The sequence below is a fragment of the Panulirus ornatus genome, chromosome 34, assembly GCF_036320965.1.
Source record: "Panulirus ornatus isolate Po-2019 chromosome 34, ASM3632096v1, whole genome shotgun sequence".
In the NCBI taxonomy this organism is placed as follows: Eukaryota; Metazoa; Arthropoda; class Malacostraca; order Decapoda; family Palinuridae; genus Panulirus; species Panulirus ornatus.
In genome coordinates this window covers 1,254,595-1,282,177 of record NC_092257.1, presented here as the reverse complement: position 1 = coordinate 1,282,177, position 27,583 = coordinate 1,254,595, and the positions used below count along the sequence as shown (strand labels likewise).

General features: G+C 41.9%; 1 protein-coding gene across 2 annotated transcripts in view; it reads left to right on the top strand.

Moving 5' to 3' along the window:
- The window catches only part of LOC139759746 (SET domain-containing protein SmydA-8-like), a 66,657-nt gene extending 40,284 nt beyond the window's left edge, over nt 1-26,373 (top strand). For both annotated transcript variants that reach the window (XM_071682176.1, XM_071682177.1), the window contains exons 7-9: nt 8,392-8,575; nt 23,061-23,245; nt 25,975-26,373. In XM_071682176.1, the coding sequence (XP_071538277.1) occupies nt 8,392-8,575; nt 23,061-23,245; nt 25,975-26,100 (495 nt within the window). In that variant the 3' untranslated portion in view covers nt 26,101-26,373. The remainder of the gene's footprint in view (nt 1-8,391; nt 8,576-23,060; nt 23,246-25,974) is intronic.
- The last annotated feature ends 1,210 nt before the right edge of the window (nt 26,374-27,583 follow it).

The following is a 27,583-nucleotide window of genomic DNA, read 5'->3' as shown; positions in this document are numbered from 1 at the left end:
CACTCTCTTCACCCCAACATTCTCTCTTCTTTTCTGAAAACCCCCACAAATCTTCACTTTCCCCTCCACAAGATAATGATCAGACATCCCTCCAGTTGCACCTCTCAGCACATTAACATCCAAAAGTCTCTCTTTCGTGCGTCTATCAATTAACACGTAATCCAATAATGCTCTCTGGCCATCTCTCCTACTTACATACGTATACTTATGTATATCTTGCTTTTCAAACCAGGTATTCCCAATCACCAGTCCTTTTTCAGCACATAAATCTACAAGCTCTTCACCATTTCTATTTACAACACTGAACACTCCATGTATACCAATTATTCCCTCAACTGCCACATTACTCACCTTTGCATTCAAATCACCCATCACTATAACCTGGTCTTGTGCATCAAAACCACTACCACACTCATTCAGCTGCTCCCAAAACACTTGCCTCTCATGATCTTTCTTCTCACGCCCAGGTGCATATGCAGCAATAATCACCCATCTCTCTCCATCCACTTTCAGTTTTACCCATATCAATCTAGAATTTACTTTCTTACACTCTATCACATACTCCCACAACTCCTGATTCAGGAGTACTGCTACTCCTTCCCTTGCTCTTGTCCTCTCACTAACCCCTGACTTTACTCCCAAGACATTCCCAAACCACTCTTCCCCTTTACCCTTGAGCTTCGTTTCACTCAGAGCCAAAACATCCAGGTTCCTTTCCTCAAACATACTACCTCTCTCTCCTTTTTTCTAATCTTGGTTACATCCACACACATTTAGACACCCCAATCTGAGCCTTCGAGGAGGATGAGCACTCTTCGTGTGACTCCTTCTTCTGTTTCCCCTTTTAGAAAGTTAAAATACAAGGAGGGGAGGGTTTCTGGGCCCCCGCTCCCGTCCCCTTTAGTTTCCTTCTACGACACGTGAGGAATGCGTGGGAAGTATATATATATATATATATATATATATATATATATATATATATATATATATATATATATTTTTTGCTTTGTCGCTGTCTCCCGCGTTTGCGAGGTAGCGCTAGGAAACAGACGAAAGAAATGGCCCAACCCACCCCCATACACATGTATATACATACACGTCCACACACACAAATATACATACCTACACAGCTTTCCATGGTTTACCCCAGACGCTTCACATGCCCTGATTCAATCCACTGACAGCACGTCAACCCCGGTATACCACATCGATCCAATTCACTCTATTCCTTGCCCTCCTTTCACCCTCCTGCATGTTCAGGCCCCGATCACACAAAATCTTTTTCACTCCATCTTTCCACCTCCAATTTGGTCTCCCACTTCTCCTCATTCCCTCCACCTCCGACACATATATCCTCTTGGTCAATCTTTCCTCACTCATTCTCTCCATGTGCCCAAACCATTTCAAAACACCCTCTTCTGCTCTCTCAACCACGCTCTTTTTATTTCCACACATCTCTCTTACCCTTACGTTACTTACTCGATCAAACCACCTCACACCACACATTGTCCTCAAACATCTCATTTCCAGCACATCCATCCTCCTGCGCACAACTCTATCCATAGCCCACGCCTCGCAACCATACAACATTGTTGGAACCACTATATATATATATATATATATATATATATATATATATATATATATATATATATATTGATAGAGATGCTCTGTGGAAGGTATTAAGAATATATGGTGTGGGAGGAAAGTTGTTAGAAGCAGTGAAAAGTTTTTATCGAGGATGTAAGTCATGTGTACGTGTAGGAAGAGAGGAAAGTGATTGGTTCTCAGTGAATGTAGGTTTGCGGCAGGGGTGTGTGATGTCTCCATGGTTGTTTAATTTGTTTATGGATGGGGTTGTTAGGGAGGTAAATGCAAGAGTTTTGGAAAGAGGGGCAAGTATGAAGTCAGTTGGGGATGAGAGAGCTTGGGAAGTGAGTCAGTTGTTGTTCGCTGATGATACAGCGCTGGTGGCTGATTCATGTGAGAAACTGCAGAAGCTGGTGACTGAGTTTGGTAAAGTGTGTGGAAGAGGAAAGTTAAGAGTAAATGTGAATAAGAGCAAGGTTATTAGGTACAGTAGGGTTGAGGGTCAAGTCAATTGGGAGGTGAGTTTGAATGGAGAAAAACTGGAGGAAGTGAAGTGTTTTAGATATCTGGGAGTGGATCTGGCAGCGGATGGAACCATGAAAGCGGAAGTGGATCATAGGGTGGGGGAGGGGGCGAAAATTCTGGGGGCCTTGAAGAATGTGTGGAAGTCGAGAACATTATCTCGGAAAGCAAAAATGGGTATGTTTGAAGGAATAGTGGTTCCAACAATGTTGTATGGTTGCGAGGCGTGGGCTATGGATAGAGTTGTGCGCAGGAGGATGGAGGTGCTGGAAATGAGATGTTTGAGGACAATGTGTGGTGTGAGGTGGTTTGATCGAGTGAGTAACGTAAGGGTAAGAGAGATGTGTGGAAATAAAAAGAGCGTGGTTGAGAGAGCAGAAGAGGGTGTTTTGAAGTGGTTTGGGCACATGGAGAGAATGAGTGAGGAAAGATTGACCAAGAGGATATATGTGTCGGAGGTGGAGGGAACGAGGAGAAGAGGGAGACCAAATTGGAGGTGGAAAGATGGAGTGAAAAAGATTTTGTGTGATCGGGGCCTGAACATGCAGGAGGGTGAAAGGAGGGCAAGGAATAGAGTGAATTGGAGCGATGTGGTATACCGGGGTTGACGTGCTGTCAGTGGATTGAAGCAGGGCATGTGGAGCGTCTGGGGTAAACCATGGAAAGCTGTGTAGGTATGTATATTTGCGTGTGTGGACGTATGTATATACATGTGTATGGGGGGGGGTTGGGCCATTTCTTTCGTCTGTTTCCTTGCGCTACCTCGCAAACGCGGGAGACAGCGACAAAGTATAATAAAAATAAAAAAAAAGATATATATATATATATATATATATATATATATGGAGACATCACACACCCCTGCCGCAAACCTACATTCACTGAGAACCAATCACTTTCCTCTCTTCCTACACGTACACATGCCTTACATCCTCGATAAAAACTTTTCACTGCTTCTAACAACTTGCCTCCCACACCATATATTCTTAATACCTTCCACAGAGCATCTCTATCAACTCTATCATATGCCTTCTCCAGATCCATAAATGCTACATACAAATCCATTTGCTTTTCTAAGTATTTCTCACATACATTCTTCAAAGCAAACACCTGATCCACACATCCTCTACCACTTCTGAAACCACACTGCTCTTCCCCAATCTGATGCTCTGTACATGCCTTCACCCTCTCAATCAATACCCTCCCATATAATTTACCAGGAATACTCAACAAACTTATACCTCTGTAATTTGAGCACTCACTCTTATCCCCTTTGCCTTTGTACAATGGCACTATGCACGCATTCCGCCAATCCTCAGGCATCTCACCATGAGTCATACATACATTAAATAACCTTACCAACCAGTCAACAATACAGTCACACCCTTTTTTAATAAATTCCACTGCAATACCATCCAAACCTGCTGCCTTGCCGGCTTTCATCTTCCGCAAAGCTTTCACTACCTCTTCTCTGTTTACCAAATCATTTTCCCTAACCCTCTCACTTTGCACACCACCTCGACCAAAACACCCTATATCTGCCACTCTATCATCAAACACATTCAACAAACCTTCAAAATACTCACTCCATCTCCTTCTCACATCACCACTACTTGTTATCACCTCCCCACTTGCGCCCTCACCGAAGTTCCCATTTGCTCCCTTGTCTTACGCACTTTATTTACCTCCTTCCAGAACATCTTTTTATTCTCCCTAAAATTTAATGATACTCTCTCACCCCAACTCTCATTTGCCCTTTTTTTCACCTCTTGCACCTTTCTCTTGACCTCCTGTCTCTTTCTTTTATACATCTCCCACTCAATTGCATTTTTTCCCTGCAAAAATCGTCCAAATGCCTCTCTCTTCTCTTTCACTAATACTCTTACTTCTTCATCCCACCACTCACTACCCTTTCTAATCAACCCACCTCCCACTCTTCTCGTGCCACAAGCATCTTTTGCGCAATCCATCACTGATTCCCTAAATACATCCCATTCCTCCCCCACTCCCCTTACTTCCATTGTTCTCACCTTTCTCCATTCTGTACTCAGTCTCTCCTGGTACTTCCTCACACAGGTCTCCTTCTCAAGCTCACTTACTCTCCCTGGGGATAGGGAGAAAGAATACTTCCCACATATTCCCTGCGTGTCGTGGAAGGCGACTAAAAGGGAAGGGAGCGGGGTGCTGGAAATCCTCCCCTCTCATTTTTTTTTTTAATTTTCCAAAAGAAGGCTCAGTCTCTAGCTGTCATGTAATAATGCATCGAAACCACAATTCCCTTTCCACATCCAGGCCCCACAGAACTTTCCATGGTTTACCCCAGATGCTTCACATGCCCTGGTTCAATCCATTGACAGCACGTCAACACCGGTATACCACATCGTTCCAATTCACTCTATTCCTTGCATGCCTTTCACCCTCTTGCATGTTCAGGCCCCGATCACTCAAAATCTTTTTCACTCCATCTTTCCACCTCCAATTTGGTCTCCCACTTCTTGTTCCCTCCACCTCTGACACATATATCCTCTTGGTCAATCTCTCCTCACTCATTCTCTCCATGTGACCAAACCATTTCAAAACACCCTCTTCTGCCCTCTCAACCACGCTCTTTTTATTTCCACATCTCTCTTACCCTTACATTACTTACTTGATCAAACCACCTCACACCACATATTGTCCTTAAACATCTGATTTCCAGCACATCCACCTTCCTGCGCACAACTCTATCCATAGCCCACACCTCGCAACCATACAACATTGTTGGAACCACTATTTCTTCAAACATACCCATTTTTGCTTTCCAAGATAATGTTCTCGACTTCCACACATTCTTCAAGGCTCCCAGAATTTTCACCCCCTCCCCCACCCTATGATTCACTTCCGCTTCCATGGTTCCATCCGCTGCCAGATCCACTCCCAGATATCTAAAACACTTTACTTCCTCCAGTTTTTCTCCATTCAAACTTACCTCCCAATTGACTTGACCCTCAACCCTACTGTACCTAATAACCTTGCTCTTATTCACATTTACTCTCAACTTTCTTCTTTCACACACTTTACCAAACTCAGTCGCCAGCTTCTGCAGTTTCTCACATGAATCAGCCACCAGCGCTGTATCATCAGCAAACAACAACTGACTCACTTCCCAAACTCTCTCATCCCAACAAACTGCATACTTGCCCCTCTTTCCAAAACTCTTGCATTCACCTCCCTAACAACCCCATCCATAAACAAATTAAACAACCATGGAGACATCACACACCCCTGCCACAAACCTATATTCACTGAGAACCAATCACTTTCCTCTCTTCCTACACGTACACATGCCTTACATCCTCGATAAAAACTTTTCACCGCTTTTAACAACTTGCCTCCTACACCATATATTCTTAATACCTTCCACAGAGTGTAAGAAAATAAATTCTAGATTGATATGGGTAATACTGAAAGTTGATGGAGAGAGATGGATGATTATTGGTGCATATGCACCTTGGCATGAGAAGTCAGATCATGAGAGGCAAGTGTTTTGGGAGCAGCTGAATGAGTGTGTTAGTGGTTTTGATGCACGAGACCGGGTTATAGTGATGAGTGATTTGAATGCAAAGATGAGTAATGTGGCAGTTGAGGGAATAATTGGTATACATAGGGTGTTCAGTGTTGTAAATGGAAATGGTGAAAGCTTGTAGATTTATGTGCTAAATACCTGGTGATTGGGAATACCTGGTTTAAAAAGCGAGATAACATAAGTATACATATGTAAGTAGGAGAGATGGGCAGAGAGCGTTATTGGATTACATGTTAATTAATAGGCATGCGAAAGAGAGTCTTTTGGATGTTAATGTGCTGAGAGGTGCAACTGGAGGGATGTCTGATCATTATCTTGTGGAGGCGAAGGTGAAGATCTGTAGGGGTTTTCAGAAAAGAAGAGAGAATGTTGGGGTGAAGAGAGTGGTGAGAGTAAGTGAGCTTGGGGAGGAGACTTGTGTGAGGAAGTACCAGGAGAGACTGAGTACAGAATGGAAAAAGGTGAGAACAATGGAGGTAAGGGGAGTGGGGGTTGGAATGGGATGTATTTAGGGAAGCAGTGATGGCTTGCACAAAAGACGCTTGTGGCATGAGAAGCGTGGGAGGTGGGTTGATTAGAAAGGGTAGTGAGTGGTGGGATGAAGAAGTAAGATTATTAGTGAAAGAGAAGAGAGAGGCATTTGGACGATTTTTGCAGGGAAAAAATGCAAATGACTAGGAGATGTATAAAAGAAAGAGGCAGGAGGTCAAGAGAAAGGTGCAAGTGGTGAAAAAGAGGGCAAGTGAGAGTTGGAGGTGAGAGAGAATCATTAAATTTTAAGGAGAATAAAAAGATGTTTGGAAGGAGGTAAATAAAGTGCGTAAGACAAGGGAGCAAATGGAAACTTCAGTGAAGGGGGCTAATGGGGAGGTGATAACAAGTAGTGATGATGTGAGGAGATGAAGTGAGTATTTTGAAGGTTTGTTGAATTTGTTGAATGTGTTTGATGATAGAGTGGCAGATATAGGGTGTTTTGGTCGAGGTGGTGTGCAAAGTGAGAGGGTTAGGGAAAATGATTTGGTAAACAGAGAAGAGGTAGTAAAAGCTTTGCGGAAGATGAAAGCCTTGCGGCAAGGCAGCGGGTTTGGATGGTATTGCAGTGGAATTTATTAAAAAAGGGGGTGACTGTGTTGTTGACTGGTTGGTAAGGATATTCAATTATTCACTATATATATGGCTCATGGTTAAGTGCCTGAGGATTGGCAGAAAGCATGCATAGTGCCACTGTGCAAAGGCAAATGGGATAAAGGTGAGTGTTCAAATTACAGAGGTACAAGTTTGTTGAGTATTCCTAGGAAATTATATGGGAGGGTATTGATTGAGAGGGTGAAGGCAAGTACAGAGCATCAGATTGGGGAAGAGCAGTGTGGTTTTAGAAGTGGTAGAGTATGTGTGGATCAGGCGTTTGCTTTGAAGAATGTATGTGAGAAATACTTAGGAAAAACAAATGGATTTGTATGTAGCATTTATGGATCAGGAGAATGCATATGATAGTTGACAGAGATGCTCTGTGGAAGGTATTAAAAGTATATGGTGTGGAAGGCTGGTTCCTAGACGCAGTGAACAGTTTTTATCGAGGATGTAAGGCATGTGTACGAGTAGGAAGAGAGGAAAGTGATTGGTTTCCAGTGAATGTTTGTTTGTGGCAGAGTTGCGTGATGTCTCCAACGTTGCTTAATTTGGGTATCAATGGGGTTGTTAGGGAGGTGAATGCAAGAGTTTTGGGGAAAGGGGCAAGTATGCAGTCTGTTGTAGATGAGAGGGCTTGGGAAGTGAGTCAGTTGTTGTTCGCTGATGATACAGCGCAGGCGGCTGATTTGGATGAGAACCTGCAGAAGCTGGTAATTGAGTTTGGTAAAGTGTGTGAAAGAAGAAAGCTGAGAGTAAATGTGAATAAGAGTAAGGTTATTAGGTACAGTAGGGTTGAGGGACAAGTTAATTGGGAGGTTAGTTTGAATGGAGAAAAACTGGAGGAATTGAAGAGTTTTAGATATCTGGGAGTGGATTTGGCAGCGGATGGATCCATGGAAGTAAGTCACAGGGTGGGGGAGGGGGCAAAGGTTCTGAGAGCGTTGAAAAATGTGTGGAAGTCGAGAACATTATCTTGGAAAGCAAAAATGGGTGTTTGAAGGAATAGTGGTTCCAATAATGTTATACGGTTGCGAGGCATGGGCTATAGATAGAGTTGTGCGGAGGAGGGTGGATGTGCTGGAAATGAGATGTTTGAGGACATGTGGTGTGAGGTGGTTTGATTGAGTAAGTAATGAAAGGGTAAGAGAGATGTGTGGTAATAAAAAGTGTGTGGTTGAGAGCGCAGAGGAGGATGTTTTGAAATGGTTTGGTAACATGGAGAGAATGAGTGAGGAAAGATTGACAGAGGATATATGTGTCAGAGGTGGAGGGAATGAGAAGTGGGAGACCAAATTGGAGGTGGAAAGATGGAGTGAAAAAGATTTTGAATGATTGGGGCCTGAACATGCAGGAGGGTGAAAGGCGTGCAAGGAATAGAGTGAACTGGAATGATGTGGTATAACGGGGTCAACATGCTGTCAATGGATTGAACCAGGGCATGTGAAGCGTCTGGATTAACCATGGAACGTTTTGTGGGGCCTAGATGTGGAAAGGGAGCTGTAGTTTCGGTGCATTATACATGACAGCTAGTTGTGTGCTTAAATATAAATTAAGTTCTTTCATCTTCAACCACCTCTATCTAGGTGTCCTGGGGAGACCAAGCACTGTATAAGGAGCTCCGTGGACTAGACCATATCTCCTCGCAGCCATTGGAAGAATTCCTTGACCACTACCAGAAAGCCTTGCATCCTAAACATCGCTTTTTTGTGGAGGCCAAGTATGCCCTAATCAAGTTCTATGGCAATCATCCAGAATACAGATACAGAGGTTAGTGATACCAGAACACCGAAGGAAATGATGGACATCTTTTGAATGAGAAGTTCCTCAGGGAGGCTCTTCAATTTGCCACTGATGATGACAGAGCCTTGCTGAAGGTACCCTTTCAGTAGCAGTGTAACCACATGCAGGTGGAGTCCAGTAACTAACATTCACATATTTCTATGTATATCTCTTCCTCTTTTTTCAAACTTTTTTGCTGTTTCCTGCATTAATGAGTTAGTGATAGGAACAGAAAAAGAAAAGGCCTCATTCACTCTGACAATGTCCAATTTACAAAGCAATTTAGAACAGCCACAATGAGGACACTGAGCACTTACGATTCAATTACCCTGCACTTTCCACACACACATCAAACATTTTATGATGTATGGTTCCAAACAGTGGATGTTGTTGACTTCCTGAATGCTGCAGGAGCCTCATATAGATGGAAGGGACCTCTGAGGCAGGAAGTATGAGAATTTGTTATATTTATTGTCACCCTAGGACCAATTTTGATGAAAAAATCATCATGTTACCTAGGACCTTTCTGAATGCTCCTACAACCCATGGCTGTGTACTTTCAGTAGCTGGGAAACTTAAAATCTCTTGGAGTGAAAATTCTTTGATGAGACTGTACCCAATGATACACGGGAAAAGGCTAGAGTTTGAGTGTGGACGAATGTGGCCTTTGTTGTCCTTTCCTAGCACTACCTCTCATGAATGTGGGGGGAGGGGGGTGTCATTTCATGTGTGGTGGGGTGGCGGTGGGAATGGATGAAGGCAGCATGTATGAATATGTGCGTGTGTGGGCATTTATGTATATACACATGTATATGGGTGGGCTGGGCCATTCTTTCGTCTGTTTCTCTGCGCTACCTCACTAATGCGGGAGACAGCAACAAAGTATATAAAAAAATATATAATAATATTTATTATACTTAGACGCTGTCTCCCACATTACGAGGTAACACAAGGAAACAGACGAAAGAATGGCCCAACCCACCCACATACACATGTATATACATAAACGCCAACACACGCACATATACATACATAAACATTTCAACGTATACATACATATACATATATAAACATGAACATATCCATACTTGCTGTCTTCATCCATTTCCATCGTCACCCCACCACACACAAAGAAGAGTTTCTTTTTTCTTCTTTTTTAGTTGTGTCCACACTCAGTCTCTAGCTGTCATGTGAAATGCACAGAAACCACAGCTCCCTTTCCACATCCAGACCCCCCACAGACCTTTCCATGGTTTACACCAGACGCTTTACATGCCCTGGTTCAATCCGTTGACAGCAAGTCCACCCCGGAATACCACATCATTCCAATTCACTCTATTCCTTGCATGCCTTTCATCCTTCTGTATGTTCAGGCCCCAATCGCTCAAAATCTTTTTCATTCCATCCTTCCACCTCCAATTTAGTCTCCCGCTTCTCCTCGTTCCCTCTACCTCTGACACGTATCCTCTTTGTCAATCTTTCCTCACTCATTCTCTTCATGTAACCAAACCATTTCAACACATCCTCTTCTGCTCTCTCAGCCACACTGTTTTTATTTCCACACATCTCTTACCCTTTCATTACTTACCCGATCAAACCACTTCACACCACTTAGTGTCCTCAAAAATTTCATTTCCAACACATCCACCCTCCTCCGCACAACCCTATCTATAGTCCATGCCTCGCACCCATATAACATTGTTAGAACCACTATCCCTTCAAACATACCCATTTTTGCTCTCCAAGATAACATTCTCGCCTTCCACACATTCTTCAATGCTCCCAGAACTTTCGCCCCCTCCCCCACCCTGTGACTCACTTCCATTCACACTCAGTCTCTAGCTGTCATGTGAAATGCACTGAAACCACAGCTCCCTTTCCACATCGAGGCCCCACAGACCTTTCCATGGTTTACACCAGACACTTCACATGCCCTGGTTCAATCCATTGACAGCATGTCCACCCCGGTATACCACATCATTCCAATTCACTCTATTCCTTGCATGCCTTTCACCCTTCTGTATGTTCAGGCCTTGATCACTCAAAATCTTTTTCATTCCATCCTTCCACCTCCAATTTAGTCTCCTGCTTCTCTTTGTTCCCTCCACCTCTGACACATATATCCTCTTTGTCAATCTTTCCTCACTCATTCTCTCCATGTAACCAAACCATTTCAACACATCCTCTTCTGCTCTCTCAACCACACTGCTTTTATTTCCACACATCTCTTACCCTTTCATTACTTAACCGATCAAACCACCTCACACCACTTATTGTCCTCAAAAATTTCATTTCCAAAACATCCACCCTCCTCCACACAACCCTATCAATAGTCCATGCCTCGCACCCATATAACATTGTTGGAACCACTATCCCTTCAAACATACCCATTTTTGCTCTCCAAGATAACATTCTCACCTTCCACACATTCTTCAACACTCCCAGAACCTTTGCCCCCTCCCCCACCCTGTGACTCACTTCCATTCACACTCAGTCTCTAGCTGTCATGTGAAATGCACAGAAACCACAGCTCCCCTTCCACATCCAGGCCCCACAGACCTTTCCATGATTTACACTAGACACTTCACATGCCCTGTTTTGATCCAATGACAGCATGTCCACCCCGGTATACCACATCATTCCAATTCACTCTATTCCTTGCATGCCTTTCACCCTTCTGTATGTTCAGGCCTTGATCACTCAAAATCTTTTTCATTCCATCCTTCCACCTCTAATTTAGTCTCCCGCTTCTCCTCGTTCCCTCCACCTCTGACACATATATCCCCTTTGTCAATCTTTCCTCACTCATTCTCTCCATGTAACCAAACCATTTCAACACATCCTCTTCTGTACTCTCAACCACACTGTTTTTATTTCCACACATCTCTTATGCTTTCATTACTTACCTGATCAAACCATCTCACACCACTTATTGTCCTCAAACATCTCATTTCCAACACATCCACCCTCCTCTGCACAATCCAATCTATAGCCCATGCCTCGCACCCATATAACATTGTTGGAACCACTATCCATCCAAACATATCCATTTTTGCTCTCCAAGATAACATTCTCGCCTTCCACACATTCTTCAACGCTCCCACAACCTTCGCCCCCTCCCCCACCCTGTGACTCACTTCCGTTTCCATGGTTCCCTCCGCTGCTAAGTCCACTCCCAGAATCTAAAACACTTAACTTCCTCCAGTTTTTCTCCATTCAAACTTACCTCCCAGTTGACTTGTTCCTCAACCCTACTGAACCTAATAATCTTGCTCTCATTCACATTTACTCTCAGCTTTCTTCTTTCACACACTTTACGAAACTCAGTCACCAGCTTCTGCAGTTTCTCACCCGAATCAGCCACCAGTGCTGTATCATCAGTGAACAACAACTGACACTTCCCAAGCCCTCTCATCCACAACAGATTGCATACTTTCCCCTATCTCCAAAATCTTGCATTCACCTCCTTAACAACCCCATCCATAAACAAATTAAACAACCATGGAGACATCACACACCCCTACCATAAACCGACATTCACTAGGAATCAAACACTTTCCTCTCTTCCTACTTGTACATATGCTTTACATCCTTGATGAAAACTTTTCACTGCTTCTAGCAACTACCTCCCACACCATGTACTCTTAATACCTTCCACAAAGCATCTCTATCAAGTCTATCATATGCCTTCTCCAGATCCTTAAATGCTACATACAAATCCATCTGTTTTTCTAAGTATTTCTCACATCCATTCTTCAAAGCAAACACTTGATCCACACATCTTTTACCACTTCTGAAACCACGCTGCTCTTCCCCAGTCTGATGCTCCATACATGTCTTTACCCTCTCAATCAATACCCTCCCATATAATTTCCCAGGAATATTCAACAAACTTATACATATATGAACGAATGTGGCCTTTGTTGTCTTTTCCTAGCGCTACCTCGCATGCACTTGGAGGAGGGGGGGGTGCCATTTCATGTGTGGCAGGGTGGTGGGAGGAATGGATGAAGGTAGCATGTATGAATACGTACATATGTGTATATATGTATATGTCTGTGTATGTATAAGTATGTATACATTGAAATCTATAGGTATGTATATGTGCGTGTGTGGGCCTTTATGTATATACATGTGTATGTAGGTGGGTTGGGCCATTCTTTCGTCTGTTTCCTTGCACTACCTTGCATGCATGGGTGTGTGTGTGTGTGTGTGTGTGTGTGGCGGGGTGGCAGGAATGGATGAAGGTAGCATGTATGAACACGTAAATGTGTATATATGTATATGTCTGTGTATGTATAAGTATGTATACATTGAAATTTATAGGTATGTATATGTGCATGTGTGGGCTCAGATTTGGGGTGTCTAAATGTTTGTGGATGTAACCATGATGAGAAAAAAGGAGAGATAGGTATTATGTTTGAGGAAAGGAACCTGGATGTTTTGGCTCTGAGTGAAACGAAGCTCAAGGGTAAAGGGGAAGAGTGGTTTGGGAATGTCTTGGGAGTAAAGTCAGGGGTTAGAGAGAAGACAAGAGCAAGGGAAGGAGTAGCACTACTCCTGAAACAGGAGTGGTGGGAGTATGTGATAGAGTGTAAGAAAGTAAACTCTAGATTGATATGGGTTAAACTGAAAGTGGATGGAGAGAGATGGGTGATTATTGGTGCATATGCACCTAGGCATGAGAAGAAAGATCGTGAGAGGCAAGTGTTTTGGGAGCAGCTGAGTTAGTGTGTTAGTAGTTTTGATGCACGAGACCGGGTTATAGTGATGGGTGATTTGAATGCAAAGGTGAGTAATGTGGCAGTTGAGGAAATAATTGGTGTACATGGGGTGATCAGTGTTGTAAATGGAAATGGTGAAGATCTTGTAGATTTATGTGCTGAAAAAGGACTGGTGATTGGGAATACCTGGTTTAAAAAGAGAGATACATAAGTATACGTATGTAAGTAGGAGAGATGGCCAGAGAGCGTTATGGGATTATGTGTTAATTGATAGGTGCGCGAGAGAGACTTTTGGATGTCAATGCACTGAGAGGTGCAAGTGGAGGGATGTCTGATCATTATCTTGTGGAGGTAAAGGTGAAGATTTGTAGAGGTTTTCAGAAAAGAAGAGAGAATGTTGGGGTGAAGAGAGTGGTGAGAGTATGTGAGCTTGGGAAGGACACTTGTGTGAGGAAGTACCAGGAGAGACTGAGTAGAGAATGGAAAAAGGTGAGAACAAAGGACGTAAGGAGAGTGGGGGAGGAATTTGATGTATTTAGGGAAGCAGTGATGGCTTGGGCAAAAGATGCTCGTGGCATGAGAAGCATGGGAGGTGGGCAGATTAGAAAGGGTAGTGAGTGGTAGGATGAAGAAGTAAGATTATTAGTGAAAGAGAAGAGAGAGGCATTTGAACGATTTTTGCAGGGAAATATTGCAAATGACTGGATGTATAAAAGGAAGGCAGGAGGTCAAGAGAAAGGTACAAGAGGCAAAAAAGAGGGCAAATGAGAGTTGGGGTGAGAGAGTATCATTAAATTTTGGGGAGCATAAAAAGATGTTTTGGAAGGAGGTAAATAAAGTGCGTAAGACAAGGGAACAAATGGGAACATCAGTGAAGGAGGCTAATGGAGAGGTGATAACAAGTAGTGGTGATGTGAGAAGGAGATGGAGTATTTTGAAGGTTTGTTAAATGTATTTGATGATAGAGTGGATGATATAGGGTGTTTTGGTCGAGGTGGTGTGCAAAGTGAGAGGGTTAGGGAGAATGATTTGGTAAACAGAGAAGGGGTAGTAAAAGCTTTGTGGAAGATGAAAGCCGGCAAGGCAGTGGGTTTGGATAGTATTGCAGTGGAATTTATTAAAAAAGGGGGTGATTGTATTGTTGACTGGTTGGTAAAGTTATTTAATGTATGTATAATTCATGGTAAGGTGCCTGAGGATTGGCAGAATGCTTGCTCATGGTGAGGTGCCTGAAGACTAGCGGAATGCTTGCGTAGTGCCATTGTACAAAGGCAAAGGGGATAAGAGTGAGTGCTCAAATTATAGAGGTATAAGTTTGTTGAGTATTCCTGGTAAATTATATGGGAGGGTATTGATTGAGAGGGTGAAGGCATGTACAGAGCATCAGATTGGGGAAGAGCAGTGTGGTTTCAGAAGTGGTAGAGGATGTGTGGATCAGATGTTTGCTTTGAGGAATGTATGTGAGAAATACTTAGAAAAGCAAATGGATTTGTATGTAGCATTTATGGATCTGGAGAAGGCATATGATAGAGTTGATAGAGATGCTCTGTGGAAGGTATTAAGAATATATGGTTTGGGAGGCAAGTTGTTAGAAGCAGTGAAAAGTTTTTATCGAGGATGTAAGGCATGTGTACGTGTAGGAAGAGAGGAAAGTGATTGGTTCTAAGTGAATGTAGGTTTGCAGCAGGGGTGTGTGATGTCTCCATGGTTGTTTAATTTCTTTATGGATGGGGTTGTTAGGGAGGTGAATGCAAGAGTTTTGGAAAGAGGGGCAAGTATGAAGTCTGTTGGGGATGAGAGAGCTTAGGAAGTGAGTCGGTTGTTGTTCGCTGATGATACAGCGCTGGTGGTTGATTCATGTTAGAAACTGCAGAAGCTGGTGACTGAGTTTAGTAAAGTGTGTGAAAGAAGAAAGTTAAGAGTAAATGTGAATAAGAGCAAGGTTATTAGGTACAGTAGGGTTGAGGGTCAAGTCAATTGGGAGGTAAGTTTGAATGGAGAAAAACTGGAGGAAGTAAAGTGTTTTAGATATCTGGGAGTGGATCTGGCAGCGGATGGAACCATGGAAGCGGAAGTGGATCATAGGGTGGGGGAGGGGGCGAAAATCCTGGGAGCCTTGAAGAATGTGTGGAAGTCGAGAACATTATCTCGGAAAGCAAAAATGGGTATGTTTGAAGGAATAGTGGTTCCAACAATTTTGTATGGTTGCAAGGCGTGGGCTATGGATAGAGTTGTGCGCAGGAGGGTGGATGTGCTGGAAATGAGATGTCTGAGGACAATGTGTGGTGTGAGGTGGTTTGATCGAGTAAGTAACGTAAGGGTAAGAGAGATGTGTGGAAATAAAAAGAGCGTGGTTGAGAGAGCAGAAGAGGGTGTTTTGAAATGGTTTGGGAACATGGAGAGAATGAGTGAGGAAAGATTGACCAAGAGGATATATGTGTCAGAGGTGGAGGGAACGAGGAGAAGTGGGAGACCAAATTGGAGGTGGAAAGATGGAGTGAAAAAGATTTTGTGATCAGGGCCTGAACATGCAGGAGGGTGAAAGGAGGGCAAGGAATAGAGTGAATTGGATCGATGTGGTATACCGGGGTTGACGTGCTGTCAGTGGGTTGAATCAGGGCATGTGAAGCGTCTGGGGTAAACCATGGAAAGCTGTGTAGGTATGTATATTTGCGTGTGTGGACGTATGTATATACATGTGTATGGGGGTGGGTTGGGCCATTTCTTTCGTCTGTTTCCTTGCGCTACCTCGCAAATGCAGGAGACAGCGACAAAGCAAAAAAAAAAAAAAAAAAAAATATATATATATATATATATATATATATATATATATATATTTTTCTTTTCTTTCAAACTATTCGCCATTTCCTGCATTAGCGAGGTAGCGTTAAGAACAGATGACTGGGCCTTTGAGGGACTACCCTCACCTGGCCCAATTCTCTGTTCCTTCTTTTGCGAAAATAAAAAAAAAAAAAAAAAAAAAAAATATATATATATATATATATATATATATATATATATATATATATATATATATATTTTTCATCCATTGTTCTCACCTTTTTCCATTCTGTACTCAGTCTCTCCTGGTACTTCCTCACACAGGTCTCCTTCCCAAGCTCACTTACTCTCACCACCCTCTTCACCCCAACATTCACTCTTCTTTTCTGAAAACCCATACAAATCTTCACCTTAGCCTCCACAAGATAATGATCAGACATCCCTCCAGTTGCACCTCTCAGCACATTAACATCCAAAAGTCTCTCTTTCGCACGCCTGTCAATTAACACGTAATCCAAAAACGCTCTCTGGCCATCTCTCCTACTTACATAAGTATACTTATGTATATCTCGCTTTTTAAACCAGGTATTCCCAATCATCAGTCCTTTTTCAGCACATAAATCTACAGGCTCTTCACCATTTCCATTTACAACACTGAACACCCCATGTATACCAATTATTCCCTCAACTGCCACATTACTCACCTTTGCATTCAAATCACCCATCACTATAACCCGGGAGTGGGGGAGGAATGGGATGCATTTAGGGAATCAGTGATGGATTGCGCAAAAGATGCTTGTGGCATGAGAAGAGTGGGAGGTGGGTTGATTAGAAAGGGTAGTGAGTGGTGGGATGAAGAAGTAAGAGTATTAGTGAAAGAGAAGAGAGAGGCATTTGGACGATTTTTGCAGGGAAAAAATGCAATTGAGTGGGAGATGTATAAAAGAAAGAGACAGGAGGTCAAGAGAAAGGTGCAAGAGGTGAAAAAAAGGGCAAATGAGAGTTGGGGTGAGAAGTATCATTAAATTTTAGGGAGAATAAAAAGATGTTCTGGAAGGAGGTAAATAAAGTGCGTAAGACAAGGGAGCAAATGGGAACTTCAGTGAAGGGCGCAAATGGGGAGGTGATAACAAGTAGTGGTGATGTGAGAAGGAGATGGAGTGAGTATTTTGAAGGTTTGTTGAATGTGTTTGATGATAGAGTGGCAGATATAGGGTGTTTTGGTCGAGGTGGTGTGCAAAGTGAGAGGGTTAGGGAAAATGATTTGGTAAACAGAGAAGAGGTAGTGAAAGCTTTGCGGAAGATGAAAGCCGGCAAGGCAGCAGGTTTGGATGGTATTGCAGTGGAATTTATTAAAAAAGGGGGTGACTGTATTGTTGACTGGTTGGTAAGGTTATTTAATGTATGTATGACTCATGGTGAGGTGCCTGAGGATTGGCGGAATGCGTGCATAGTGCCATTGTACAAAGGCAAAGGGGATAAGAGTGAGTGCTCAAATTACAGAGGTATAAGCTTGTTGAGTATTCCTGGTAAATTATATGGGAGGGTATTGATTGAGAGGGTGAAAGCATGTACAGAGCATCAGATTGGGGAAGAGCAGTGTTGTTTCAGAAGTGGTAGAGGATGTGTGGATCAGGTGTTTGCTTTGAAGAATGTATGTGAGAAATACTTAGAAAAGCAAATGGATTTGTATGTAGCATTTATGGATCTGGAGAAGGCATATGATAGAGTTGATAGAGATGCTCTGTGGAAGGTATTAAGAATATATGGTGTGGGAGGAAAGTTTTTAGAAGCAGTGAAAAGTTTTTATCGAGGATGTAAGGCATGTGTACGTGTAGGAAGAGAGGAAAGTGATTGGTTCTCAGTGAATGTAGTTTGCGGCAGGGGTGTGTGATGTCTCCATGGTTGTTTAATTTGTTTATGGATGGGGTTGTTAGGGAGGTAAATGCAAGAGTTTTGGAGAGAGGGGCAAGTATGAAGTCTGTTGGGGATGAGAGAGCTTGGGAAGTGAGTCAGTTGTTGTTCGCTGATGATACAGCGCTGGTGGCTGATTCATGTGAGAAACTGCAGAAGCTGGTGACTGAGTTTGGTAAAGTGTGTGGAAGAAGAAAGTTAAGAGTAAATGTGAATAAGAGCAAGGTCATTAGGTACAGTAGGGTTGAGGGTCAAGTCAATTGGGAGGTGAGTTTGAATGGAGAAAAACTGGAGGAAGTGAAGTGTTTTAGATATCTGGGAGTGGATCTGGCAGCGGATGGAACCATGGAAGCGGAAGTGGATCATAGGGTGGGGGAGGGGGCGAAAATTCTGGGGGCCTTGAAGAATGTGTGGAAGTCGAGAACATTATCTTGGAAAGCAAAAATGGGTATGTTTGAAGGAATAGTGGTTCCAACAATGTTGTATGGTTGCGAGGCGTGGGCTATGGATAGAGTTGTGCGCAGGAGGATGGATGTGCTGGAAATGAGATGTTTGAGGACAATGTGTGGTGTGAGGTGGTTTGATCGAGTGAGTAACGTAAGGGTAAGAGAGATGTGTGGAAATAAAAAGAGCGTGGTTGAGAGAGCAGAAGAGGGTGTATTGAAGTGGTTTGGGCACATGGAGAGAATGAGTGAGGAAAGATTGACCAAGAGGATATATGTGTCGGAGGTGGAGGGAACGAGGAGAAGAGGGAGACCAAATTGGAGGTGGAAAGATGGAGTGAAAAAGATTTTGTGTGATCGGGGCCTGAACATGCAGGAGGGTGAAAGGAGGGCAAGGAATAGAGTGAATTGGAGCGATGTGGTATACCAGGGTTGACGTGCTGTCAGTGGATTGAATCAAGGCATGTGAAGCGTCTGGGGTAAACCATGGAAAGCTGTGTAGGTATGTATATTTGCGTGTGTGGACGTATGTATATACATGTGTATGGGGGGGTTGGGCCATTTCTTTCGTCTGTTTCCTTGCGCTACCTCGCAAACGCGGGAGACAGCGACAAAGTATAATAAAAAAATAATATTTTTCATCATATTATTCGCTATTTCCCGCGATAGCGAGGTAGCGTTAAGAACAGAGGACTGGGCCTTTGAGGGAATATCCCCACCTGGACCTCTTCTCTGTTCCTTCTTTTGGAAAATTACAAAAAAAAAGAAAAAAAAAAAAAAAATGGTTCCAACAATGTTGTATGGTTGCGAGGCATGGGCTATGGATAGAGTTGTGCGCAGGAGGGTGGATGTGCTGGAAATGAGATGTTTGAGGACAATGTGTGGTGTGAGGTGGTTTGATCGAGTAAGTAACATAAGGGTAAGAGAGATGTGTGGAAATAAAAAGAGCGTGGTTGAGAGAGCAGAAGAAGGTGTTTTGAAATGGTTTGGGCACATGGAGAGAATGAGTGAGGAAAGATTGACCAAGAGGATATATGTGTCGGAGGTGGAGGGAACGAGGAGAAGTGGGAGACCAAATTGGAGGTGGAAAGATGGAGTGAAAAAGATTTTGTGTGATCGGGGCCTGAACATGCAGGAGGGTGAAAGGCGGGCAAGGAATAGAGTGAAGTGGATCGATGTGGTATACTGGGGTTGACGTGCTGTCAGTGGATTGAATCAGGGCATGTGAAGCGTCTGGGATAAACCATGGAAAGTTGTGTGGGGCCTGGATGTGGAAAGGGAGCTGTGGTTTCGGGCATTACTGCATGACAGCTAGAGACTGTGAACGAATGGGGCCTTTGTTGTCTTTTCCTAGTGCTACCTCGCACACATGAGGGGGGAGGGGGATGGTATTCCTTGTGTGGCGAGGTGGCGATGAGAATGAATAAAGGCAGACAGTGTGAATTGTGTGCATGGGTATATATGTATGTGTCTGTGTGTGTATATATATGTGTACATTGAGATGTATAGGTATGTATATTTGCGTGTGTGGACGTGTATGTATATACATTGTGTATGGGGGTGGGTTGGGCCATTTCTTTCGTCAGTTTCCTTGCGCTACCTCGCAAACGCGGGAGACAGCAACAAAGCAAAATAATAATAAAAAAAATATTCATTCATATATATCCCTGGGGATACAGGATTAAGAATACTTCCCACATATTCCCTGCGTGTCGTAGAAGGCAACTAAAAGGGGAGGGAGCAGGTGGCTGGAAATCCTCCTCTCTCGTTTTTATTTTTTTTTTTTTATTTTCCAAAACAAGGAACAGAGAAGGGGGCCAGGTGAGGATATTCCCTCTAAGGCCCAGTCCTCTGTTCTTAACGCTACCTCACTAACGTGGGAAATGGCGAATAGTTTGAAAGAAAGAATATATATATATATATATATATATTTTTTTTTTTTTTTTTTTTATACTTTGTCGCTGTCTCCCGCGTTTGCGAGGTAGCGCAAGGAAACAGACGAAAGAAATGGCCCAACCCACCCCCATACACATGTATATACATACACGTCCACACACGCAAATATACATACCTACACAGCTTTCCATGGTTTACCCCAGACGCTTCACATGCCCTTATTCAATCCACTGACAGCACGTCAACCCCGGTATACCACATCGATCCAATTCACTCTATTCCTTGCCCTCCTTTCACCCTCCTGCATGTTCAGGCCCCGATCACACAAAATCTTTTTCACTCCATCTTTCCACCTCCAATTTGGTCTCCCACTTCTCCTCGATCCCTCCACCTCCGACACATATAACCTCTTGGTCAATCTTTCCTCACTCATTCTCTCCACGTGCCCAAACCATTTCAAAACACCCTCTTCTGCTCTTTCAACAACGCTCTTTTTATTTCCACACATCTCTCTTACCCTTACGTTACTCACTCGATCAAACCACCTCACACCACACATTGTCCTCAAACATCTCATTTCCAGCACATCCACCCTCCTGCGCACAACTCTATCCATAGCCCATGCCTCGCAACCATACAACATTGTTGGAACCACTATTCCTTCAAACATACCCATTTTTGCTTTCCGAGATAATGTTCTCGACTTCCACACATTCTTCAAGGCTCCCCGGATTTTCGCCCCCTCCCCCACTCTATGATCCACTTCCGCTTCCATGGTTCCATCCGCTGCCAGATCCACTCCCAGATATCTAAAACACTTTACTTCCTCCAGTTTTTCTCCATTCAAACTTACCTCCCAATTGACTTGACCCTCAACCCTACTGTACCTAATAATCTTGCTCTTATTCACATTTACTCTTAACTTTCTTCTTTCACACACTTTACCAAACTCAGTCACCAGCTTCTGCAGTTTCTCACATGAATCAGCCATCAGCGCTGTCTCATCAGTGAACAACAACTGACTCACTTCCCAAGCTCTCTCATCCACAACAGACTTCATACTTGCCCCTCTTTCCAAAACTCTTGCATTCACCTCCCTAACATCCCCATCCATAAACAAATTAAACAACCATGGAGACATCACACACCCCTGCCGCAAACCTACATTCACTGAGAACCAATCACTTTCCTCTCTTCCTACACGTACACATGCCTTACATCCTCGATAAAAACTTTTCACTGCTTCTAACAACTTGCCTCCCACACCATATATTCTTAATACCTTCCACAGAGCATCTCTATCAACTCTTATCATATGCCTTCTCCAGATCCATAAATGCTACATACAAATCCATTTGCTTTTCTAAGTATTTCTCACATACATTCTTCAAAGCAAACACCTGATCCACACATCCTCTACCACTTCTGAAACCACACTGCTCTTCCCCAATCTAATGCTCTGTACAGGCCTTCACCCTCTCAATCAATACCCTCCCATATAATTTACCAGGAATACTCAAGAAACTTCATATAATCATATAATCACTAATATGTGTGTGTCTTTGGTGGAAAGATAGCAGGTCGATATGCCATCAGTGGACTGAACTACTGGCACATGAAGCGTCTAGGGTAAACAATAGTAAGGTTGTAGGGCCTGGTTAAGGATACGGAGCTGTGGTTTCAGTGCATTTCACATGACAGAGAATGAATATGAGTGGATGCAGCCTTTCTTCATCCGTTCCTGCCACTACATCACTAATGCAGGATATGGCAATGAAGTATAAGACAAGCAAAAAAATATCCATGAACTTCTCTCAGGCTCTAATTTGAAGACACTGATTGTCATTGTACATACCACTTCTGGAAGTAGGCTATTCTAATATTATACCACTCTACAGCTGAAATATACATTTTTCCATTTTGTTGTCACATCTACTTTTCTGTTCATAAAGTTATTTCTGACCTATAAATCTCTCTAAAGAAATACTGTGTTGAAATTATCTATTTTTAAAAATTTTCTATTACATCTCCGATTCAGTGCATTTTTTGAGAAAAAGTTTAGATATTTGAGTCTTTCCTCTTTAGGCTTATTTCTGAGTGAAAGGATTTGCTTGATTGCTCTTTGAAGTCATTCTAATTTTTCATCATCAGTGATTAGGTTTCGTGACCAGAACTGAATAGCTCACTGTATTGCAGTTTAGATCTGACCAGTTGTTATAAAGAGTGAGCGTTGTATTCTTTATCTCTTCATGCTCATTCTCTTTGGGAACTCCCAACAAGGGGGGTGCCCATGGCAAAAGCTTCTCCACTTTTTTCTGTCCTTACATGCCTCCCTTGCATACACCATTCCACGCATTCTTTCCCCACAGTACTCCTCCACTCCATTTTACCATGTCACAGGTGATGACATATTATAATTTGAATTGTGGATAAATTATGGAATACAGGTATAACTGCTGTACTACAACAGTTTTCGCAGTAAAGATACAAACACGAAAAAAGTTTCTCATAGTTATATCCCTAAGATTTAATTCCTTTTTTTCATGCTATTCTATTAGAACCACATAAAGTTTGTAATATGTTGCTTGTTTTAATGTCCCCACTGTTTATTTGGAAGGCTCAATCCCCACTCTTTGAAAGTAATTTGTAATACTAATCATAACTTTTGTCCAAATGTATGCTATCAGTTTGCTACGAAACATTGTGATATTACAGATATGACAAGAGAGCAGTTGGAACGGAAAGTGACATATTGCCGGGAACTCTTGGAGTTGGCTGATATCATAGATCCTGGACTGAGTTTGTTTCGGGGAACACTTCTGTTTGAGCTTCAGGCTGCCCTTGTAGCACTGGCAAAGATGCTTCTCTCGAACGAGATCATAAGCAAGGATGGAACACAGGTAAACTCTAATATCTTACCTTTCCCAATAACATGATCAAGAATATTCTTACCACAATGTCAGGGACTGACATGAAAGGCCTTAACTCAGTTTCTGTTAAGTACATTATGAAAGGAAGTTGAACATCACCATTATGTGGTAGGAACATATGGAAAAATCATCCTTAACTCTTATATACCAGAAATCCTCATAAGGTGATTTGTGTAGCAGGTGCTAGGAGTCATGATAGGAACATTAGCTGCCTTGGGCTTATTTTGAACAACCAGCTAATATTTTTATAGTGATACAGTTCCTTTAAGTGTCTCTTGGTCAATACAGGTGCTTATTACAGTCTATCACTCTCTGGAAGTAATTCAGAAGTATAAGTATTATTCCTTGGGATAGTGGAGAAAGTATACTGCCCATATATATCCGCATGTCATAAAAGGTGACTGTGGGGGATCCTCCCCTCCTGCACTGCTTTCCAAAAGGGGAACATAGGAAAGAGCCAAATAAGGATTTTTTCACCTTAAAGGCTCAGTCATCTGTTCTGGATGTTCACATGGGAAATAGCAAAACAAATATGAAGGACAGATGTGTAAATATGTACAAATGATGACCATAAATAGTGATGCGTCATTTTATGAATGTGGGTCACGAAACTCACCCTAACACGTCCGTCAGGGGAATTATGCATTATCCGTGAGATTATCTCAGCCTTATAAGTTATGGCTCCTTAACTTTTTTGTACACATCCTTTATGTTTATATGTATTTCTTTCATAAGTCATGAGCCAATATCAAATTTGTTAGATGCTCACCCTGAAACTCTTCCATCACCCACTTCTCAGCCCCTGTGCCTTCTCACAAGGGGTTTTATGTGTTAACTTCAACACTATGCTGTGGCCAACTAAGTTAACTTTTTTGGTACATATGCTTTATTTTTGCTTGAGTTTATTTTGAAGTGGAAAAGAAAGTTTGAAGCCCTTATTTTTTGCTTCATAACATAAGAAATTTTTATGAAGGCACTAGGTATTTAGGGGATAAGGAGAGGATGAATGTGAAAACTAACATCACCCTGGATAATGAATTGAGTTATAAAGACAATGGATTATGACCTACAAATACAATGGAGCACAGCAACATCAGTTAGATGACTGTGATGCCAAAACATAACAATGAAAAAGTAATGGAAAATGCCATGCAAATTACCTACGATGAAAGCTGACAATTATAGCCACTTGCATTTAATCCAATAGTAGTTCAAGAAACATTATCATTTTAACCACAATTTCCCTTCTTCCACAAATAAGCTATTGTGCTCATAAACTGATGACTCAACACTGCATTCCTCCACATCCTTCAAATGGCTCTTTCTTCTCTCACTCGATCTGCATCATATCTTGACACAACTTCAGTAAACTCAGACGAAATCTGGTTATGTTTAATGCCTTCATGACCCAGTTTCTGCCCATCTTTCTATTGAAAATTCCTCACAACTTTCCTCCCCCTTCAATGGTTCTGTAATTCCAACTCTTAACTTATCACTGTAACATCCACTCTTAGCTTGAAAACCCCACATTTTAAGTAGCTAAGTCTTTTCTAAGAAATAGTAAGTCCTATTTATATTTTGAAATTTCTTTTCTTCCAACCAGTTGCTCCATTTATATAAAGGATTGATCCTTGTATGGAGTACTGCTCTCACATCTTGGTTGGTACTAGCTCTGCTTCCTTACTTGATAGAGTTGAACTGAAAGCAGTACAACTTATAAACTCTCCAAGGCTTACTTCAGAACTTGACCTATTTGCCCTATGGCACAGTGTTAATTCAGTTTCCCTCTACAATAGGTTTTACATAGGTTTTTGCCCTCGAGAGCTGGCTGCATGTGCATACCCACCACTAGCTAAACCATGCAACACTCGGTAAGCTGCTGTGTCACATGATTACTGTGTGGCTGTTGGCAACTCGAGGATGGGTCATTTTTGATAACTGATTCTTTCCTTACTCCTCCAAGATTTGTAGCTCTATCCTCTGTCTTTTCCAATAACTATGACCTGGAACATTTTAAGACAGATTTTTCACCTTTCTAGAATTTGTACATACTTTCCCTTGTCTCTTCTTCCCTTTCATTAACAAAAACTTTTAAAGAAGGGAAACCCAGATTTACAAATGAAATTATTAAAGTAATGGTGGTATGGTTCTTACATCGAAGATCATTTCAAAATGCTCTTACTCAATCATAGGAGATGTCAAGACCTATGTTTTTACTGCTTCACCCCATTTGCTTCACCTTCATTTGTATTTTCATATGGTTCAAATGTATTTCTGTTTACAGATTCTTTTATTTTTCTCATTATATTTCTCATTTTACTTCTCTTTAGATTAGGACATCTTTTATTTTAGTATTAGTGACATAGTACTTCAGCTGGAAATCTTTAATGTCTTTCATAAACTGAGTAATCTTTACAGAAATTAATCCTTCAACAAGTAATAAAATGTTGCATGGTCAAATTGTGCATTTTCACAGAAACCAGTATTTTACAAATAAGATGTCCAAGTAGAGTATACAGTTATATTGATGTGCTTTTACAAAATACATACTTGAGGCAAAGTGAAATCATTTGCTGCTTACAAGATACTGGAAGATGTTTTTTTATGGGTAACATCATTCATCAGTGGTGTTAATGATTTCCTTTACTGTTTGCAAAAACTGCTAAGAATATTAAGCTCCTTTTTCTTTGATTCATTAGGACTACATGACAGAAGCAGTAAAACATCTGAAAGAAGCCTCAGAAATTCTCAAGCATGAACCAGAGATGGAAAAGGGTGGTCTGGATGCTAAACTGAAGATGTTATCAGAAGAACTTGATATCTAAAATTGTAAAACATGAAAACGTTCTGAATCCTGGTGAAATATTATCTTAAATTCCCAATTAAAGAAAAACAAAGTATCACTACAGGCAATTTCGCAGTCATTCAGGATATGAATATCACAATACTTAAGGATGTGATCAGGTCAAAGATTTTTCAGGGTAAGACTTTGTTTAAGAACACAGTCTTAGGAAGTTATTTTGTTATTTTTATATAGATCATAAATAAACACAAACATTGTGTACTTAGAAATGCCAATAAAAAGTTTTTAGTTGAAACTCTAGTTTTTCTCAAAACTGAAAGTACTGTGTTCTGAATAATGGTGGTTGTCAAGTTGCACTCCTTTGACCTAGGTAGCTGTCTTCTTTCTGCCTCACCCACAAGTGGACTACTGGCAATCTTTCTGCAAACTTACAATCTCTCTGCCACACAGAATACTTGACAATATAGCTCATTCTTCATTACTTTAGATTTTCCTGCAGTGAGTACTATGCGCTAGCACTGGTTTTTGGCAAAATGGTAGGAGCAATACATACAGGTACACCACCAATTTTCCGGCACTCTTAGTTACAAAGCCCTGCCAGATTAACATTTTGCCGGACCAACATGGTCAGGTAATAATAATTTGTCAACACACCTCTGACTCACTAATTGAACATCTCCCATGTGTCTAAAGTATTCATCTGCATTATACACCTGCTAAGGACTGAGGTGCTGGTCAGCTACAAGTTTCACAAATTTGTCCACATACTCGGCAGCTTCTTTATATAATAAACAGTTGATGAACCAATATTGTAGATGTCACACAGCTTACGCACCAAAACACCACGGTCCATTTTTTTCAAGTTCTACTTTATCTTGGATCAATAAAGACTGATGTGTACGTCTGACACCACAACTGACACTCTCATATGTCTTAGAAGCCATAGCTAGTGTTAAATGTAAGCAAAATAAGCTAAGAATCTCACAGAATTGCAGTATCACCACCAACAAGTGCAGTGTAATGAATGTAAATAAGCACGCCCTACACACAACGCCATCTGTGGCCACCCAATAAACTAGTCTGGTGGCCGTGGTAATTTCAAGTTCCCTCATGTAATTTTGTCCGGACTAAAGGAGGTGCCGAACTATTAGTTGCCGGAGATTCGGTGGTGTATCTGTCGTTGTAGGTAGGAACATTTAGACAGGAGCATTAGGTAGTAGTTGTCGGCAGGAAAATCAGGTAGGAGCCTATGCAAACAGTGCACTAGAGTAGCCCTCTGCCAGTGGCCTGTTAAGAGTGAGGCACTAAAGGCTCAACAGCAGCACTGGAGTTCACCACTGGTTATGGAGACTCTATTGCTGTGGCCACCTCTTTAAGGGAGTTTCAAGAACAGGTGTCAGACATATTTTTGCCCATGAAAAAAATGCCAAAAAAAAAAAAAAGGCTGCTTTCTGTGTGATGGCTATTGTTCAACGCACATTCTAATAAGAATACACATTTGCTTC